We start from the raw sequence: 20,503 nt of genomic DNA, 5'->3' as shown, positions 1-20,503 counted from the left end.
TTTCTTGGTAAAGATACTAGAATGACTTGCCATTTCCCTCTCTAGCTCATTTGACAGATGAGGAAACTGAGGCAAACAGGGTTAGGTGACTTTCCCAGAGTCACACAGCTAGTAAGTGTCTGAGGCCAGATTTGAACCCATGAAGATGAGTCTTCCTGATTCCAAGCCCAGAGCTCTATCCACTGTACCACCTAGCTGCCCCAACACTCCATCCCATAGGTAAGGAAACTGACACACAGAAAGATTAAATGACTTGCACACAGCCCATCCCCATACTGTAGAAAAGCCAGGATTTGAAATCAGGTTATCAGATTCCAAATCCAGCTCCCTTTTCACTGTACTGTGATGCTATTACTTGCACAATCCTATAAAAGTCACTTAGCTTCTCTGAGACTCTGTTTCCTTATCTGCAAAATGGGGATAATAATACTTGCATTACCTACTTCATAGTGTTGTTTGTTACGAGAAAATGCTTTGTAAGCCTTAACTCATGAGAGAAATATGAGCTATTTTTCAGATCAGCAACAAAACATCTATGAGCCATGCAAAGGTTTCTGGGCCCTTAGCCAGCAGGGTACCCCATCAGTACAGCACAGGGAGTCTCTGGAGTCCAAGCCCACTACCCACAGGCCAGGGTCTCTGGATTCCTCTACAGTTCTTTACAGAGTCTCATCATCAAACTCTGCATGTACATGTAGAATCCACTTCAGCTAAATCATCCTCTATTCTGCATTCTCTTCAGCTCAGCCTTCTGCACTTTGACAATAGCTGTCTGTGGCAGGTCCCTGACTCAACTCAGGATTAAGGACTCTGGTATGTCCTGAGAAAGTGGAACAGACAATTGTACCCCCATTGGGACCTGATCGAAGGAAAACCAGGGCTAAGGGGAGGGATGCCCTTCTCTTCCTGCCTACCTTCTTCTCTTTCCCAGGTAGAAAATCTGGCCCAGTATTTCAGACAGGTCTGTTTAATTAGCAATTAGTAAATGATAAGAGGGCCCTGTCTGACACTTGGGCTCAATGGATCTCAATAGGGAGATGGCTGGTTGGTTTGGGAAGAAGGAAGGCAAGTCTCAGGAATGAGGGCTCTGGAGAGAACCCTAAGGGAATTGGCAGCCCAGGGCTATTCTAAGGGATTTTGGGGAGGGAATTCTCAAGGTAATGCACATAATAAGTAATAGCAGAGAGCAGAAAGTGTTCAAGGAAAAGCTGGGGGTGGGGAGAGGAGTTGGCAGGGTTTGGGACACAGATGCAAAGGAGGGGTGGTGTGGGTGGCACCTAACCAATGTTGTCATTCAGTGAAACCCAGAGAAGGCCTCTATCTGCTACCAAAAGGCTTGGGGTGGGTGTGGAGGTATCCAGAGGATTGGATCCACAGGCATCTGTAGGACTATAAGCCTCAGGCTTCTTTTCAGGACCAGAAGGTGGAGCATCCCTCCCTCCTCCATCCTATCCCCAGCCCTGCCCCACTCACCAGCCTCCATGGCCAGCACAGTGATGTTGTGCCAGCCTGCTGTCTCCCGGTCCAGTCCCTTGCCTGTCACAATGGCACCAGTGTCAGCATCGATGTTGAAGATCTGTTCCGAGTCTGAGTCACGGTCAATGGCGTACCTAGGGGCCCACGAAGAGGCAGGATTGAGCAGTGGCTCTGGGCCCTTATAGACCCACCCCAGGGAAATTCAAAGGCAAGCTGATGGGAGCAGGGTAGGAGAGGCTCAGCCCCAGGCCACCTCTCACTGCCTCCCCTTCCTTCCTCACCACCTCAATCCATTTGAGAGGCATTGTATTGTAGTGGATAGAGTTCTGGATTTTGAATCTGGAAGACCTGGATTTGAATCCTGATCAAGTTACAACCTCTCTGGGCCTCCCTTTCTCCATCTGTAAAATGGAGGGATTGGGCTAGCTGACTTCAGACGTCACTTCCAGCTCCCTGTGGCCTTCCTAAGCCCTCCCCACCCTCACCAAGCTGACTTCATCTGCAATCCCAATTGTCTCAACATGCAGAGGTCCCCATTTGTTTCAGGACACCTAAGATAAGGGTTGTTTTCAGTCAGTCAGTCAATCACTCAATCAATAAACATTTATTAAGTGCCAGGTATATAAGCCCGGTACCATGCTAAGTGCTGGAGAGTCTCAGTTTTAAGAAGAGTCTCAGGATATTCAGGCAATTCTCTCGATGGTCTGCAGGATGGTCCTTAAGAGAGTGTGGGGCTGGGGGGGGGCAGTCTCTAGAGGATGAAAGGCTCAGGTTGGCCCTAGAAATCCAGGCCTTATCTAAAGTGAGTGGAAGCTCTGCACTATTTCTAGAGAATGTGGGTTTAAGAGAGATTAAAGAAGTCTACAGACAGGAATGGGGAGGAGGGAAAAATCAGTACAAGATGGTGAGGCTAGGGCATAGTCTATTGTATAAGATCATAAATGTAGAGTTAAAAGAGGCCTTAGGGGTAGCCAGGTGGTGCAGTGGATAGAACACAGGACCTGAGTTCAAATGTGGCTTCAGGGCAGCTAGGTGGTGCAGTGGATAGAGCACTGGCCCTGGATTCAAGAGGACCTGAGTTCAAATATGGCCTCAGACACATAACACTAGCTATGTGACCCTGGGCAAGTCACTTAATCCAAACTGCCTCCAAAAAAAAAAAAGAGGCCTTAAAGGACATGTCCAATCTCCTCATTTTATAGATGAAAATACCCAGATCCATCCAGAGAGATTAGCAACTTGCCCATGGTCACACAGCCAGTAAGTTTCTGGTAGGAGTTGAACCCAGGACAAACAACAATTTCCCTTGGCGATCTCATCAGCTTCCGTGGATTCAATGATTCTCAGATCTACTTTCCAGCCCTAAATTCTCTCGTGACTTTCAATCTTGCATTTCCAGCTGTCTATTGAACATCTCAAACTAGATGTCCTAAGGGCATTTTAAACTCATCATGTCCAAAACGGAATTCATTATCTTTCCTCAAAAACCTCCCCCTCTTCCTAACTCCCTTTTTGCTGTCAAGGATACCACCATCCTCCCAGTCATCCAGAATCACAACCTTGGGGTCATCCTCAGCTCCTCACTCTCTCTCATCTCCAAGTGTTGCCCAGTCTTCGTCAATTCTATCTCATGCAACATCCCCTTCTCTGCTCTGATCCTGCCACCACCCTGGTTCAGGCTCTCCTCACCTCATGCCTAGACTGCTGCAATATCTTTCTGGTTGGCTTCCTTTCCTTTCCTTATAGACCCACCCCAGGGAAATTCAAAGGCAAGCTGATAGGAGCAGGGTAGGAGAGGCTCAGCCCCAGTCCATCCTCCACCCAGCTATCAAGGTGATCTTCCCAAAGTATAGGTCTGACTAAGTCATCCCCCAATTCAATAAATTCTAATAGCCCCCTATACCTCCAGGATCAGATATAAGATCATTTGTCTGGCTTTGAAAGCCCTTCATAACCTGCTTCCCTGACCCCTTCCCCCTACCTCTTTAGTGTTCTCACACCTTACTCCCTTCTCCTACTCTACGATCCAGTGGCTCTGTCCTCTGCTGTCCCTCGCATCAAGGGGCCACAAGGCAGTACAGTGGATAGGGCACTGGGCCTATAGCCAGAAAAGGCTGAGTTCAAAGCCAGCCTCAGACATTTACTAGCTATATGACCCTGGTTGAATCACTTAACCTCTGTCTCCCTTGGTTTCCTCAACTGTATATAGCACCTACTGAGGTAAGATTGTTGTGAGGGTCAAATGAGATAATATTTGTAAATATTTAAGTACAGTGACTGGTACATAGTAGGTGCTTAATACTTATTCCCTTTCCTCTTCCTCCCCTTCCCTCTCACAAGATACTCCATCTCCTGACTCTGTGTACTTTCACTTACTGTCCCCCATGCCTGAAATGAGTCCCACCTTCTGCAAGAAGTCTCTCCCAGTCTACCTTAATCTTAGTACTTTCCCTCTGAGATTATCTGCAATTTATTACATATATATGTGTGTGTGTATGCACACACACATACACCTTGTTTGTACATAATTGTTTACATGTTGTTTCACCTCTAGATTGTGAGCTCCTTGAGGTCAGGGATTATTTTTGCCTTTTTTGTCTCCCCAGTGCTTAGAACAGCACTTAGCACATATTAGGTGATTAATAAATGCCTACTGTTGTCATATCATTATTTCACTCATTTTGTAATTATGCTAAAACAATGACAAAAATCTCAGTTAGGAATATGCCCTGGAGAGGTCAAAGATTAAAAAAAAGGTCCCATGTACAGCAATATATTTATAATAATACTTTTTGTAGTTGATGTCCATTGATTGGGGAATGACTAAACAAATCACAGGATATGAATGTAATAGAATAAAACTGTACCATAAGAAAGAAGGATAAGAAGAATTTAAGAAAAGCACAGGCAGACTTAGTTGAACCCATACAAAGCAGGAACACAATATAATCAAATAACTCCAAAAAAATCAATGGAAAGAACAGTTAACAAAAATAAAAACTTAATGCTGGGGACTGGCCTGATAAAGAGGAGAAAAGGAGCCTTCCTCCATTCCATAGGTTCTCAAAGTGGGTGATACCACAACCCTGGGGAGCACTGGAACAATCCAGGGTGGAGGGGTGGTAGTAGCCTTGGGTGCAATTGTGGGGCATTGAATAAAAATAAGGGGGCTGTGGAAGCATAAGAAAAGAAGAGAAGTTCACACATGTTTCATCTGTTGTGTAACAGAATTAAAGTCATAGTGATTACATTGTTTTCCAAATAAACACACAAAATACAAGTTATAACCAATCAGTGGTCAAGTCCACTGACAGGTCTTAACAAGCAAGTATTCGCAGGTGAGCATGTCAAGCACTTTCAGGAAGTCCAGCATGCATAGGCAGGAATATGTGCATGTAATGACTTATTTACAATATGATACTATATGGTTATGTGATGAAATATTGCACCATCAAAATTTCAATGCAAGAAAAAACCTATAAATTTACATTAAATTATTGAATTTAAGATGCATCATTTAAAAAATTTATATTTTTTTGAAATGATGCAAATTTTAAAAATTGTTGAAGGATTAAAGAAAGTGGATTTCCAGGGGCATGCTGAGTAATTTTTTTTGAAAAGGGGGTATAGGCCAAATAAGCTTGGGAACCTCTGCTCTATTCTTTGAAGAAGTGGGGAACTATGGGTGTAGAACTCTGCACACATAATTGTCAGACTCAGCTGATGGGGTAGTTGGTTTTGCTGAAATGTTCTTTTCCCCCTCTTTCTTTTCTATTCTTCATAACAAGAGGTGGTTGGGGAGATCAGTCAATGATACATCTAGAAATGAAGGTGATATAAAAACAAAAGATGTCACTAAACCTTTTTTTAAAAATTATAATTGTATGAACGATCTCACAGGATTGCTGTAGGGAAATCCTGTTGTAAGCCTTAAGGCACTTAGAAATGTGAGCTACATGAATTTGGCCTAAAATAATCACATTTCTACTGCACTTGAAGATTCACAAAGTGCTCACAACAATCCCTGAAAGATTGTTAGGGAAATATTAGTATTTCCCATCTTATAGATGAGGAAATTAAGGCTCAGAGAAGTCATTCAATTATTCAGTTTTCTTTAAGTTAAGTACCTTACTAGGGTGTAAGGTGGGATTTGAAACCAGGTCTCTCTTGACTCCAAATTCCAAGTTCTGTTTACTATACCACACTGCCTGGCTATCATTAAATGGTTAAATCCAGCAAAATCACCTAATTATAGACACATGGAACAGGAAGGAAACTTGGAATCCTGGAATGGCAGTCCTGGAAGAGGCGTAACAGAGTAAGTGAGATGCTAGAGCAGAGAGGGCACCTAAAAAAGTAGCATATGATCAGGAGGGACAGGGTCAAAAGAAAGAATAGAATAAATGGGGAGGGGGCAGGATAGGATTAAGGGAAATAGAGTTAGTTTTTCACAACATGTCTACTAGGGAAGTGTTTTGCATAACTGCACATGTATGGCCTGTATTGACTTGCTTGCCTTTTCAATGAGGGTGGGTGGGGAGGGAGGAAGAGAGAAAATTTGGAACCCAAAGTTTTAAAAACACATGTTTAAAAAAAAATGTTTTCATGTGTAACTGGGAAATAAGAAATACAGGAAATGGGGCACAGAAATCTATCCTGCCCTACAGGAAAATAGAAGGGGAAGGGGATAAGAGAAGGAGGGGAGAGATAGAAGACAGGGCAGACTAGGGGGAAGAGATATTCAGAATGCGTGCTATCTTGGGGTGAGGGATGGGGTGAGATGGGGTGAAAATTTGCAATTCAAAATCTTGTGGAAGTAAATGTTGAAAACTAAAAATGAATTTATATTAAAAAAAAAGTAGCATCATCCCTAGAAGGGACCTCAAAGATCATCTGGTCTAACTCCTTTTTACAGAGTTCAATTAAGGCTCAGAAAGAGGAAGTGACAGACCCAAAACAAACTGTTCTCTTCCCCCATCTGACCCCTAACCTCTGAAAAAGACCATTTTGATAAGGATGAAAACCAACATCGAGATCTCAAACTCCTTCAATCATTTGCCATTTCCTCTGTCTTCCCTGGTGATCCTACATGTCCTTCAATACCCAGTTACCATCTCCAGGAAGCCTCTCCAGATTGCTGTCTAGAAGTGTTTTCCCTCCCTCCCTTTCATCACAGAATTTGGTCCCTCATATTTTAATTTATATCCAATTAAATTCAATAAGTGTATATTTAAGTGCCTACTTTGTGCAAGGATGCACTGTGCCAGATGCTGGGGATAGAAATTTTTTGAAAAATGACAGTTCTTGACCTCAAGGAGCTCGAAGCATCATACAATTTGTATAATGAAACATAGTGTGTGATGGGAATTACAGACAAAGAGAACCTAAGAAAATTTGTGGAGGGAGAGAATAGTTTCAGTGGGGTGGGGTGGAAGGAGCCAGAGAAAGGAAGGCTGTCAGGGCAAAGGTACCACCAGAGGTAAGCCTTAAAGAGAAGTCTTCTAAAAGGCTAAGTGGTGGAAAGTGCATATTCTAGCTATGCGGAAAGGCCTGTGTATATGAATGGACAAAGGCAGAAGATGGGGTATTAAGTCTGGAGAATGGCTTCTGGTCCCATGTGGCTGAAATGTACAGTGCACGAAAAGGACTCATGTAGAATAAACACAGGCTGCAACCATGTTGTGGAGAGCTTCAAATGCTAAGCTCAGCATATCTTTTCTCCTACGAGCAATAAGGAGCCCAGAAAGTTTTTGATCAGGAGATTGGAATGGTCAGATATGGGACCTTTCCATCTTTGACCCCCTTGAAGCATATTCCTAACAGTGGGATTATTTCTTAGCATTATTCTAAAATTAGTGAAATAGTGAATAATGAAATATTGTGTGTCTCAGGAAGATGATTTTGGCAGCTGCCTGAAAGATGGATAGGTCTGGGAGGCTGGGGGGGCACCTGAATGCTCATCAGTTTTAAGAGGATATTATAATAGCTCCAGGGAAAGGTGATGAAGGTGTGAACAAGTAGGGGGGCACTGTGAGGAGAGAAAAAAGGATGGATTTGAGAGATATCATGGAGATGGAATCAATAGGGCATGACAACTGACTACATGTGAGGGCTGGAGAGGGGAGAGTAAAAGATGATTCTGAGGAATTGAGCCTGCGTGACTGACTTGGAGAATAGTGATGATATCAATTTAAATAGGGAAGAAGGTTTGTCAGGGATGATGATGCATTCTGGACAGGTAGAATTTAAGATGCCAGGGGAACATCCAAGTGGGGTCTCCACAAAGTAGGTGGCATAATAAATGTTTGTTGAAATAATGGAACCAAGTTCTCCTTTAAAACAGGGCTTCCAGAGAAGTCTGGATTTGTAAGCTGATTATCTTAGCATCAATCAATCAATTAATCAATCAACAAGCATTTGTCAAGTGCCTGGCACTCTGCCAAGTGATAGGAATAGAAATACAATAGTGCAACAGTCCCTGCCTTCAAGAAACATGTATTCTATTGAAGGAAGACACAAGATATGCATGTATACATATATACAAAATGGTTACAAGTGGAACTGGAGTGAGAGCACAGCTGGGGAAGACAGAAAGCTGAGAGCTGGGTAGGAAACAGTCTCCCTGATGAGGTGCTTAAGCTGAATCTTGGGGGAGACTAGGAAGTCTCAGAGGGAGGTTAAGAAAAGAGTGCATTCTAAGTATGGGGGCAGCCAATGCAAAGACAGGCAGGAAATAATGCTGAGTATGAGGAGCAGTGAAAAGGCCAGTCTGAAGAACCACACTGGGTGTAAACAAGAGCAATGTATGTTATTACTCCACCAGCGTGTCATGCTAGTCTCCTTTTCCTACTCTTTGTTCTAGCTTGACTGTTAACAACTATTCCTTGAACTCTTCCACTCCAGTTATTACTTAACTACCTGTTTACTGTAAGCAAGATGCTTGTTTTCACTTCTCTGGGACTGTTTCCTTTGCAAAATGAGGCAGCTGGTCCAGGTCCGTCCCTTCCAGCTTTAAATGTGGGATGTCCCATCCTTTCCTCGTGGACTCTCACATTCTACTTCCAGCCCCTGGGATACACACAGTCCCTAGAGAAATGGTTGGAAATGTCCTGTTTCCAGAGAGGGCTCAGCGTTCTCGAGAGGTATCACGACTCAAGGCTCATCTGGTCCATTCTCCTCCTTTTACAGATGTAGAGACGGAGGTGCCACCAAGGGATAAAGTGCCCTGACTTGCCTGAGCTCACACAGTAGGTGAGTGAGGAGCAGGGCACTGTTATGTGCCTGGCACTCTGCACATAGGGTGAGGCCGTAGGCCTCCAGTCCATCACCCTTGACATAGTTCTCAGCTCCCCCCTCCTTCCTCTTCTCCTCTTGCCATTGCAGCACCAGGGGATTGGGGGCCAGGGGCCATCGAGCAGACGGCCACTCTGCCGGCTCCTCTCCTGAGGCTGCCTCCCTCGGCCCTTCCCGCTCGGCAGCCTGGCCAGCGCCAGGATTTGTTCGTCTGCTGCTTTTCAATTGCCGCGTGAAAAAAGCCCTTTGTTCCGGCTCCTTCCCGGCTCCCTCCTGCCTTTGTGCAGCGGGGGCGGCGCGGGCCCGTGTCTAACACATGTCTTCGGCGGCCCCAACAAGGCGGAGGCTGCGCTCCCGCCAACGTCTTCCAAGAGCTGATAAAGCCAGGCCCGGAGCTCGGGGAGCTCGCCCCCCCCCCCCGCGGCGCTCGCGGCCCAGACAAAGGGCGCGCTCCTCGGCCCAACAAGCGGTTTATTGTGTGGACCTGGACAAAGCAGGCCCAGGAGGGCGGGGGGGGGGGGGGGGGAGGGGGCAGGGAATGGGGAGTCCAGAACCAGAGCGGAGAGCCAGCAGCCCCTCCCCAGCCATGTCCATCTACCCCACCAGACCAGGTTTGGGGGCTGAAGTCCCTGCCCGACCTCCAGGGAGGCCAGCTGCATCAAAGCGGAGCCCAGCCAGTTATTATTTGAGACTAGGCCTCAGCCCAACCAGCACGGCCTGTGTCAACCTATGTCCAGCTAAGCTGCTTAATTAGCACCATCTGACAGCCCTGCAAAAGATGCCTCGTTGAACCTGCACAGAAGTGGCTAGGCCGAGTGGAAAGAACTACTGACTGCAGAACCAGGAGACCAGGCTTCTAATCCCAACTTGACCACTAACCTTTGGGCAAGTCCCTTTCCATCTCCCGGTCTCAGTTCTCTCCTCTGCAAATGAAAGGGGTGAAAGAGATGTTTGCTAAGGTGCCTCTCAGCTCTGTCCCTTCCATCTCTGACAATTTGTGATACTTTTCCTGAATCTTGTCCTTGGTGAGATCATGGAACATAAAAGAGAAACAAGACAGGGTCCTTTCCCGCAGGGAGGTTACACTGTATACTACTCTACTAGGGGAGAAAGAATAGGGATACAACTATAACAGCAAGCAGGATGTGATAACTGCAGGACACAAGCTGAATGATGGGAGCCCAGATGAGGGAGAAATCACATCCTAACCAGATCTACCAGAGCAATCTATTTCTCTTGGGAGGAAATGGGAGAAGGGAGAGCTAATAAACTGGGCTTGTAGTCCTGCTTTACTATCTTCCCTGCCCCTAAACCCTGCTCATTTACCTCCTAGAATGAAAGAGCTAGAAGGGGCTTTGGAGACCAGTTGGAGTCCAATTCTTTCATTTTGCAGATGGGGAAACTAAGCTCACAGGGGGAAGTAACTTGTTTGTCTCAAGATGCTTGAATTTGATGGGAATGGGATAGGTCTCAGGATTAATGCTATAGCTGGGTGCAGGAAGCTGTTTTAGGAAAGGTTAATTCAGTGGGGAAGGAATGGGGTGGGTGACTGGCCCCACCAGAGGAGTCCAAATTAATAACTTCTAGTTGATAAGTCAGATATGCCTCTCAGCTGATGATTGCCTCTCTGGGTGGTCTCCCTATCCTTGAGTATCATTTAGAGATTTAGAACTAGAAGGCATCTAAAAATAAATAACACAGACTTTCAAAGCTGAAAGGAGCCTTAAAGAGTATTCTAGTGCAACCTTTCATTTTACAGAGAAGCAAACTGAGGCCCAAAGAAAAGAAGGTATTTAGCTCTTTCCCCTCTCCTTATCTTCCTCCCTCCTCTTTCTTTTCTTTGCCCCCTTCTTTACCTTCTCTCCTTTTCATATTCCTACTTCTCCCATCTCTTCTTCTGTCTTTGCCCTCTTTTTCCCTTTCTCCTTGCCTCTCCTCCTCTCTCCTCTTTGTCCTCCTTTCATCCCTTGCCCCTAGGCTTCCTCCTCTATTCTCCCTTTCCTATCCCTCTTATTCCCTTCTCTTCTCTTCCTTTTCCATTCTCTCCTACTCCCTATCTTTTCCACCTACCCACTCTCTTCCTCCCTCTCCTCTTCATCTCCTTCCTTCCACTTACATCCTCCCACTTTTCCCTCTCCTCCCTGCCTATCTTTGCTTTCTTCTTCCCCTCTCTTATTTTTCTCTTTCTCCTCCTCTCCTACTATCTCTTTTCTCTGTCCTCTTGCTTCTGCTCTTCCTATTCCTCATCCTCCACTTTCTTCCCATTCTCCTTCTCTTCCTCCATTTTCTCCTCTCTGCCTTCCCTTTTCTTTTTCCTTCCTTCTTTCTCCTCTTCTCTCCTGTTCCCCTTTCCTTCCTTCTCATTGTCTCCCTTTCTCCTGTGTTCTATTCCTCTTTTCTCCCTTTCTTCACTGTCTCTCTCTTGCTTCTCCTCCCCTTCTCCTCCTCATCCCCTTCTTCCTCCCCATTCTTTCTCTTCCTTTTATTTCCCTTTCTCCCCTTCTTCTCCTCCCCCTGTTCTCTGCCTCCTTCTTACTTTCTCCCCTTCTCCTCCTCGTTCTTCTCTTTGCCTCCCTCTCTCTTTGTCCCTATCCCCCTCTCACTCTTCTCCTATATTTCCCCTCTTCCTCTCACTCCTCTTCTCCTTCCTTCTCCTCCCCTCTTGTCCTCACTCCCTTGGCAGTCATCTTTTCTCTTCTTTCTGCCTCCTCAGTCTTCAGAGGCTATTTGTTCTCGGTTCTTGGCTCTTTTGTTTCCTTTGTAAGTAAATAATATGGAGACAAAGGGAGGGAGGGAGGGAGGGAGGAAAGGAGGAGGGAATCCCAGGGCTGGAGAGTGAGAGCCAGGGTTCCCAAGGACAGCAACTTGGCTGCCAGAAGCACAGGTCACAGTCATTGCTGGGGAGCCTAGGGCTTCGTGAGAGCCAGTGGTGTGGTGGTGGTGGGGGCATGTTTGTGTGTGTGTGTGTGTGTGTGTGTGTGTGTGTGTGTGTGTGAGAGAGAGAGAGAGAGAGAGAGAGAGAGAGAGAGAGAGAGAGAGAGAGAGAGAGAGAGAGAATGTCACTTGCCATCTGCCACAGGTTGGGTGCTATAATGAGAGGGCCTCTCCTAAAAAGAAGGGGAGTTCAGGTGTCTTCTCATGCTGGGCCCAGAAAAAGGGGATCAAGAATGAAGAAGGGTGAAGGTAATAGAGAACAGGTCTAGTGCCTGGGAACAGAAAGCAAGGCAAAGGACTCCATTCCAAAGACCCCCAGAGTCCCAGGGCTCATCGAGTTCTCCCCATTTGAGGGCTGGCTGGCTATTTCCCCAGGCCCCCATGTAGAGAGCTGTATGTCTTTATGCTTGCCTATGACTTAAAGCAATATAGTGGAAAGAGCACTGACTTTGAAGTCAGGGGACCTGAGTTTGAATGATACTCTGTTCCTTCGTAACTGTGTGGCCCCAGACAAGTCATTTCCACTCTTGAGACTATTCCCTGGGGGTCTTAGATGATCTTCAAAGTCCCTTTTGGCTCTATATCCTGGTCAGTTCAACAAATATACCTTAAGCACTTACTTTATGAAAGGCACTATGCTAGGCTCTATGGTTGCAATTTTTTAAAAATAAATAATACAGTTTCTGAACCCAAAGAGCATACACACGTGCTCAGAAATCCTAAGTTCTGTAGTTCTGTGACTGGGGTTTGAGTTCCTTTAACTCACTAGGATTGTTTCCTCTTCTTTAAATGGGCTAATTATGTAGCCTCAGAGTGGCAATTTCCTTTTTTTCAGATGAGGAAACTGAGGTCTAGAGATTTGAAGGACTGGCCATGTTTAGCCTGAAAAAGAGATGTAAGAGGGATATGATGGTAGTCTTCAAGCAACTGAAGTTCTGTTTTGGGTTTTGTTTTTGTTTTTGTTTTTGGTCCTAGAGAGTAAAACTGGGGAAAATTAGTAGAAGGTGCAAAGTGGTCGATTTTAGCTCAGTTTAAGGTGAAAACTTCCTAAAATTTTGGGCTATCCTAAAGTAGAATGGGCTGCCTTGTGAAGAAATGAGGCTCTCCATCAGGGAAGGTTTTCAAGTAGAGGTTAGATTGATTAGTTTCTGGAGGAGATACAAGGGGTTGGGGTGGATGCCCTCTGAGGCTCCTTCCAACTCTGAGATCTTGTGATTTAGGAATGGACTTCAGAGGTCAATGCCTGTCCTGCCCTGCCTTGCCCTGCCTGCCTCCTCCCACACAGGGTGGCAGGGAGGATTAAATGAGTTAGTGTCTATAAAGTGTTTTGTAAACAGTAAAAGTGCTGAATGGCTATGATAAGGAATATATGAGTAAACAGGGATAGCCAGGTAAGCAGGTGTATAGGCATGATTGCTGACTATCCATTCCAAGATTGAGCTGAATTCTTTACTTCCCAGGCTATATATAGGCTTCTTATTCCTGGAAAGGGAGAGGGAAGCATATATAGGGTGTTCTTTATGGATCCACCAAATCCTGCATGAACAGGTGTGCTCATCTGTGTATATCCATCCAATCCTGCATTACCATGGGCAAATACCTCCTGGAGATACCCAGGGCTGGAGAGTGAGAGCCAGGTGTTCCCAAGGACAGCAACCTGGAGATACCAAGTGAGTTTGTTGGTTTCCAGCCATCACTGGAGTAGGGGGACAATAAGTTGGGGACATATGTATGCATTTGTGTATACAAGTCTTGCACATAGATCTAGACATCAGCATTAGAACAGAGCTTAGGTCTCATCTAGTCCAATCTCATTTTGGGGGGACCAGATCTGTGATTTTTTGGCATGGAAACTCTCAGCAAGGCAACTCCCTCTAAACTTAATGGTCTTAGAGAGTTGTGTGGGGCACTCACTGAGATGTTAAGTGACCTACCCAGGTCACACAGTCATTAAGTGTCAGAGGCAGGATTTCAACCCAAGTCTTTCCAACTAATTGGAGACTGGCTCTCTGTGCCATCATGTTGTCCTCATTTCTCTCATTTTACAAGTAGGGGAACCAAGGCGCAGAGCAAAAGAAGGTAGATTTTCCAGATCACACAGTGAGTTAATGGCAGAGCAGAGACTGGGTACATTTATGGACATGTGATTGAGTAACTGGTGCTAGTGCATGTGGATATCTGAATGCAGGTGCCTTCAGTACACACCATCCTAGCTTACTGAATAGCACTCTGTGCGTGTGTGTGTGTGTGTGTGTGTGTGTGTGTGTGTGTGTGTGTGTGTGTGAGCGAGCTCGAGTGAGAAAGAGAGAGAGGGAGGGATGGTTCCTTATTTCCCCTTCCCCTTGCTGCTCACCTCCTTCACTCCTCCCTAACCCTCCCCAATCAGTGCCTATCTCATTCTTCTATCCTGAATCCCATTCTGAGGTCTGCCTAGCAGGTGGGTAAGCATCCTTCCCTCCAGCCCAGTGCATGCTTCTCCCTGGCCTAAAGACTTGTCTCCCTTTCTTAGGCTTCTAAGCCAGCAGAGGGGGCCTGGGTTGCAGCAAAGAAACCCACTGCAGAGAATGGCTGTTTGGCAAATCAGCTTTTCAATTCCCCCTCTCACTCCTGGAGTGACTCAGTCCAGTTGGCAGCCCCTCCCAGCTGCTTTTGTATGCCCAGGGTAATCACAGCCGTAGAAGGGGGTTCTCCAGAGAAAGAAAGAAAACAAGATGGGAGGGACTTTGGATAAATGAGCTGGTCTCCATCACCCCCTCTCCTAGTTCACTCTCTGTCTCTGTCTCTGTCTCTGTCTCTGTCTCTCTCTCTCTCTCTCTCTCTCTCTCTCTCTCTCTCTCTCACTCACACACACACACACACACACACACGCATGCGTGCATGTGCACACAAACACACACACGATTCTACCCTTTTCTGTCTTCAAGAATGGATATTTCTTTGTGCTTAGAAGTTGACTACTCTCTCCTCTCTCTGCCCACTTGTTCCATCCTGGCAACACTGAAGTCCTTTCTTTCCCTACCCACCTAAGTCCTTTTACCTCTCTGGCACCCACAGTTCACTATCCATGGACTGTCTCACTGTTTCCAGTTGGGTGACCATGTGTGCTCTGATGCCTTTGTTAACACTCAAGCGATAGAGCCCCACACATCATCTTGGTTTCCTTACGGCCTGGCTAAGTCACCGTTTGATCTCAGGCAAGTTAATTTCCTGCTCTGGGCCTTAGTTTCCTCATCCATAAAGTGAATTTAGACCAAAATGGTCTCTAAGTTTTTTTCTAATACTATATGGATCTAGTTAGGAAGACTGGAGTTCAAATCCTCCTCAGACACTTACTGGCTGTGTTACCCTGGGCAAGTCCTTTAATCTATCTGCCTCAGTTTCCTCATCTATAAAATGAGTAGCATCTACCTCCTAGAGTTGTTGTGAGGATAAAATGTGAGATTTGTAAAGTGTTTTGCAAACCTTGAAGTGAGATATAAATACAATCTATCTTTATTATTCTATGTCCTAAGGTCCCTTCCAGTGCTAACATCTCATGTTCTATGTTCTAAGGTCATAAGATAACAGGATCTCAAGCTATAAAGGGCCATAGAAACCCTCTAGTACATCTCTTCCTTTTATAGGTAAGTTCACTGAAGTCCAGAGAGGCTAAGAATCTGTGATTCTATGATGGGATTTGTTCAAAATTGCATATTATTAAGTTGTTATTATAGTTTTTAAGAAACTGAGCTGGGATTTGACTCCAAATCTTGCTCGCTTTTTATTATATCGAGCTATCTTCCTTCCAGCTATGACATTCAATATTCTAAGTATTCAAGCTCTAACGTCCTAGGTTCTGTATTTCAACAATCTAGATTCTAAAGCTCTCATGCTGCAGCAAGTTTTGGCTTAAACAGTGTGTTCAGGTTTCTGCAAACAGAATTATGTGTGTCATTCGCAAGATATTTTATTGTTGCTGGCTTCTTCAGCCCCATGGATGAAATTGGGCCCAGAACATATGTGTGAAATTAAGTTGGGGGAAAAACTGGGCCAAAACAAAGTTCCCCCAACCCTCCAAGCACTGATTCAGTCACTTTAGCCCTTGATGCTCACAGCTAACAAAGCATATGCCTGGAAAGTGGGACAGATCAGGAAAGGCTGGTAAGAATGCAGACAGTCTGGTAGATTGCAGCTGTCTTTGCAAGGATGCCTTAGTCTCAGAAGGGTTATCTATGTCCATAGAGCCCTATGGCTCTATGTAGAACCTCTCCCTAACTGCTCATTGTCCAAAGAGTAAGTAGCTCCCAAGCCTGGCACTGAAAACCCTCCACACCCTGGCTGCCATCATCTTTTATAGACTGATTTCCCAATCCTCTCTGAACAGGAATCCTCTGCATCAGTGAAATGGGTCTTTTTACATTCCCTTTGTTTTGCTTTCCTTCCTCCATGCTTTTGCTTACACTGTGCCCTCCAGCCTGGAATGAGCATAGGATTTAGGGCTGAAAGGGACCTTAAGGCTTATTCAGGCCAATCCACTCATTTTACAAAAGAGAAAACTGAAGCCCAGGTAGAATCAATAGCCTGAGATCACAGAGTGGATCCCCTAGGCCCAAGGACATACAATCATACAGAGAGAAGCTGCAGTGCCCAGATTCAAACCCAAGTCCTCTGACTCCCAATCCAGTGTGCTCTTCTCATGAGTTCTCATCTTCACTTAGTTTAGTCTCTAGTAGGGAGGGAAGTGTGTGGGGGGTGGGGTAGGGGGAGCAAGCATTTATTAAGTACCTACTATGTGCTGGGCACTGTGCTAAGCACTTTACAATATTATCTTATTTGATCCTCACAACAATCCTGGGAAGTAGGTGCTATTATTGTCCCCATTTTACAGTTGAAGAAACTGAGACAGATAAGTTAAGTGACTTGCCCAGGGTCCCATAGCTAGTAAGAATTTGAGGCTAGATTTGAACTCAGATCCTCCTGACGCCAGGCCCAGAGCTCTATCCACTGAGCCATTTAATTGCCTGGTATCCTTCAGAGACCAGATCCAGCACCACCTCCTCTAGGATGCCCTTCCTGACTTTCCCTTTGAACCTCTTGGGGGGGGTGATGAGGGTGTAGCAGCCCTGACAAGTCCCAGATAAGGTAGGGGAGCCTCACCGGACAGGCCTGTTGGCAGCATCAGGGTCCAGCGCTGTTACCACACCAACTATGGAGCCGATTTGGGCATCTTCCTGTACTTCCATGAGCCCAGAGGGTGGCTGGAATTCAGGAGGCTCATCTACATCCATCACCGTCACCCGGACAATGGCTTGGTCCCTGAAGGTTCCCAGGTCTACAAATCGTGGATCCACAAACTTGTTCAAGGCTTCGAGCACCACCGTGTGTGTGGCCTGAGCCTCAAAGTCCAGGCACTAGGACACAGAGAGGGACTGGGTGAGAGGGGGGTTGGGTCCTCAGCAGGGACTTCGGAGCTTGGGACTGAGGGCGGAGCCGAGGTTCCTGTGGTGCCCTCGGTGACTGGGTAAGTGGGTAGTGCAGGAGTGGCAAGGCCTAAGCCCTCTGTGCTGCCTCTTTGGGGCTTTTTGGTGATAAGGAGAACTCAAAGGCTTACCACTAACAGTAGAATATCAGGCACTGTAAAAATGGCAGGCCTTACTGGGGATGGGCTATCAAGGAGGGTCCTTCTCTGGAGTGGGTATATATCTCCCCCAGGTCTAGGCCTCTTCTTCATCTCCCCTTCCTATGCCAACCATGGGAGCACCAGAGCTCCTGCCCAGGACCCCACTCAGACCCAGACCACCGACCTTTGGGTCAGAAGAACAGGGTTATAATCCCAGTACTGCTACTACCTTGCGTAGTAGCAAATTACCACTTCTCTGGGCCTCAATTTCCTCCTCTGTAAAATGAAAAGTTTAAACTAGAAGATTTCTAAGGCCTCTTCCAGCTCCAACAATCTATGGTCCCATTCAAATGTTACCCATGCTGTCCTCCGATTCCTTGGTGACTGGACATTCTGAGCCAATTCATCAGTAGATGCTAATGGTTAATAATCTGTTACCCCTCCCTCTCCACAAATGCTAACTGGGACCTTCCAGAGACAATAGCTTTACCCAAAGGAATGACACAGATGGTGGAATTTTAGTCTCTATGACACGTGCTGGGAGGGATATTCGGGGGCAGAATAGGCCTTCCCAAAGGCCCTCCGATAGCACATGACAGGGGGCTGCCTGCTTTGCCGATATATAGGTAGTGTCGGCCCTGCTGATTTTAGAGGGAAAAGTCATTACTGAAGTCAAAACCAAGCTTCTCCCTCCCCTTTCCCATTCTGGGGGAAGCCCATTCCACCCCCACTCCTACTAGCCTCTGCTCCTGGGAAATCAGGATGCAGGGAAGCTACTGAGTGATGGGCCTGGAGCTGGGGTCATCAATCAGATGGGGGCTCACTTTGCTATGATGCTGACATGACAGAGCAGCTGAGGGTGCCTCAGGAGCGAGTATGTTGAGAAGTGGCCATCTGGGGGGTGGGGTGGCCAGGAAGAATGGATACTCTGCCTATCGTGAAAGGAGAAAAGGGTTGTTGGGTTCCTTCCAGAGGAGGCAAAGATATATTCCTTTACCATTTTAGAATCACCTCACATATTTTTTGACTTTGATTCTGTATTTGGAAAGAACTATAGAACACAGAATGTTAGGACCTGGAACACAGAGTATTAGAAATGATAGGGGCCTTGGAACTTAGAATTCTATGATAGAAAACACAAAATGTCAGAGCTTGAAGGGATCTTAGGGATCACCAGCCTCATTATTTTGTCATTCTACAGAGGAAACCTAGGCTCAGAATGGTTTAAAAAAAATGACTTGCCCAAGGTCACATAGCTGCTAAGTTCCTACAGAGCTAGGATCCAAACCCGTGTCTTCTGACTCAATGGCCAAGGCTTAGCCTATTCTACCATGCTGTTTCCTCTCTCCTGTAGACTCCCTCCGACACCTGCACCCAAGACTCCTTGCCGTGTTCCTCCCCAGCCCACCCCACCAGGGTCTCCACCTTCTGCACAGTGATGATGGCCTCCTGGGTGTTGCTGTCTGTTGTGACCTTGAACGTGTCCCCGCCGCCCTCGTCCTTGAGCTGGTATGTCATGTCAGTGTTTTCTCCCACATCCGAGTCCTCAGCCTTCACTCGCCCAATAGCAGTGCCAATGGGGGCTGTCTCCACGATGCTGAACTGGTACATCTCTGGAAGGGGTCCCACAGAGCCCGTGAGCTGCGGAACTCAGCTCCAGCGTTAAAGCCCTTCAAGGCCCTTGCCCTACCACCATCCACCCTTTTCCAGAGAAGCCACCGAACTTGTACCTTCTGCTCCTTTGGGAGAAGGAATGGGGAGGGGGTAGAGTGATAGGATAGGGAATGAACTGAGGAAGGGGATTTCCATAGGAGCCGGGATAGTGGCAGGAAGGGGGAGAAGGAATATACTGTGGTGTAAGTTCCTTGAGGGAAAGGATTGTGCCTTATCTTTATACCAAACCCAGCTGAAAGTGGGCACCTAAAAATTGTTGGATTGAATTAAATTGGGGGAACCAAGGCCTCAGACTAAAAAATTCTCTGACAAGGAAGGCCCGAATTTGGAGCTTAGAGTGACTGACTAGGATATTTGTAGGGATCATAGGATGCAGAGCTGGGCAGGGCCTGAGAAATTATTCAGTCCCCTCTCCTTTACTTGGTAGAGGAGACCCAGAAAGAGGAAGCGACTTGTCCGACAGCACACAGCTAATAAGTAGCAGAGCAAAGATTTGGATCCAGCAACTCCGACCCCAAATATGGTGCTCTTGCCACTACCCCACACTGACTTGAAGCTGCACTGGGATCCACAAGTGTGTAGTCTTGTGATTCACCCACCACTGAGCACCCCAAGCTGGTTGTGGTAAGGATAATAGACTAGAAATCAGGGTTCTAGCCCTGGTTTCAGTGTCCTCATCTGTGTTCTAATAGGGATACCATGCACACTACTTACATTCAAAAGTTATGATGAAAATAGAAGATAGCAACAAACATTTGTGTGTGTGTGTGTGTGTGTGTGCATGTGCGCGGCACTTGGAGTTAAGTGACTTGCCCAGGGTCATACAGCTAGTGAGTGTTATGTGTCTCAGGCCAGATTTGAACTCCTGGGCCGGTGCTCTATCCACTGTATCACCTAGCTACCCTGACAAACATTTATTTAAAGAAAAATTATGGGGATCAAGGCGAGGCTGGTGCCATACTTGTGAGTCAGATGTGGCCCCCATGTCTGCTTTAAGCCTAGAACAGGTTGGTTGCAACCACAGGATGGATGGATGGATGGATGGATGCCCCATTTTACAGCTCTTCTATTGACTATGGCTGAGAGGAAGGAGACCTAGGTTCAATTTCCAGTTCTGCCATTGATTCATTCTGTGACATTGGGAAAGTCACAGCCTCTGTGGGCCCCACCTGTAAAACAGTGGGGCTGGACTAAGTAGTCCCTATGGACCCTTCTACTCTTTGTGCTAAGGTGCCTTCCAGCCCTAAAGTTCTAGTTCCAAGGTCCCTTTCAGCTTTGACAATCTAAGATCCTGCCTAATGAGGGAGAGGCTTTTGGCATTACAGGTTGGCAGGCATGGGTATTGGGCCAGTCTTTCCTCTGCCCCTTATGCCAGTGGGGCTGGCCAGCTGCATACCCTTCCCCCTTCCTTCCCAAAGGCTGGATCCCTCCCCAGTAAGCCTGTAGCAGGCCTGCTCCACAGCAGGAGTGCAAGGCAGAGATTATGGCTGGCTTCATGCGTATATGCTTCTGTTATCTCTCAGGGGT

General features: G+C 46.3%; 1 protein-coding gene and 1 long non-coding RNA gene across 2 annotated transcripts in view; one reads left to right on the top strand and one right to left on the bottom strand.

Annotated features, from left to right (window-relative positions):
- The window catches only part of CDH22 (cadherin 22), a 147,675-nt gene that overhangs the window by 22,778 nt on the left and 104,394 nt on the right, over window positions 1-20,503 (bottom strand). Inside the window, 3 exon segments of the mRNA XM_078150057.1 lie at window positions 1,474-1,610; window positions 16,840-17,093; window positions 18,728-18,915. Coding sequence (XP_078006183.1) covers window positions 1,474-1,610; window positions 16,840-17,093; window positions 18,728-18,915 — 579 coding nt within the window.
- The window catches only part of LOC144455903 (uncharacterized), a 44,446-nt gene that overhangs the window by 8,175 nt on the left and 15,768 nt on the right, over window positions 1-20,503 (top strand). The window contains exon 2 of the long non-coding RNA XR_013484741.1: window positions 18,657-18,811. This is a non-coding gene — a long non-coding RNA (uncharacterized LOC144455903). The remainder of the gene's footprint in view (window positions 1-18,656; window positions 18,812-20,503) is intronic.

The sequence above is a fragment of the Phascolarctos cinereus genome, unplaced genomic scaffold (assembly GCF_003287225.1).
Source record: "Phascolarctos cinereus isolate Bilbo 61053 unplaced genomic scaffold, phaCin_HiC Scaffold_2;HRSCAF=192, whole genome shotgun sequence".
Classification (NCBI taxonomy): Eukaryota; Metazoa; Chordata; class Mammalia; order Diprotodontia; family Phascolarctidae; genus Phascolarctos; species Phascolarctos cinereus.
Note: the sequence above shows the minus strand (reverse complement) of the source record. Positions and strands in the feature narration are given on the sequence as shown.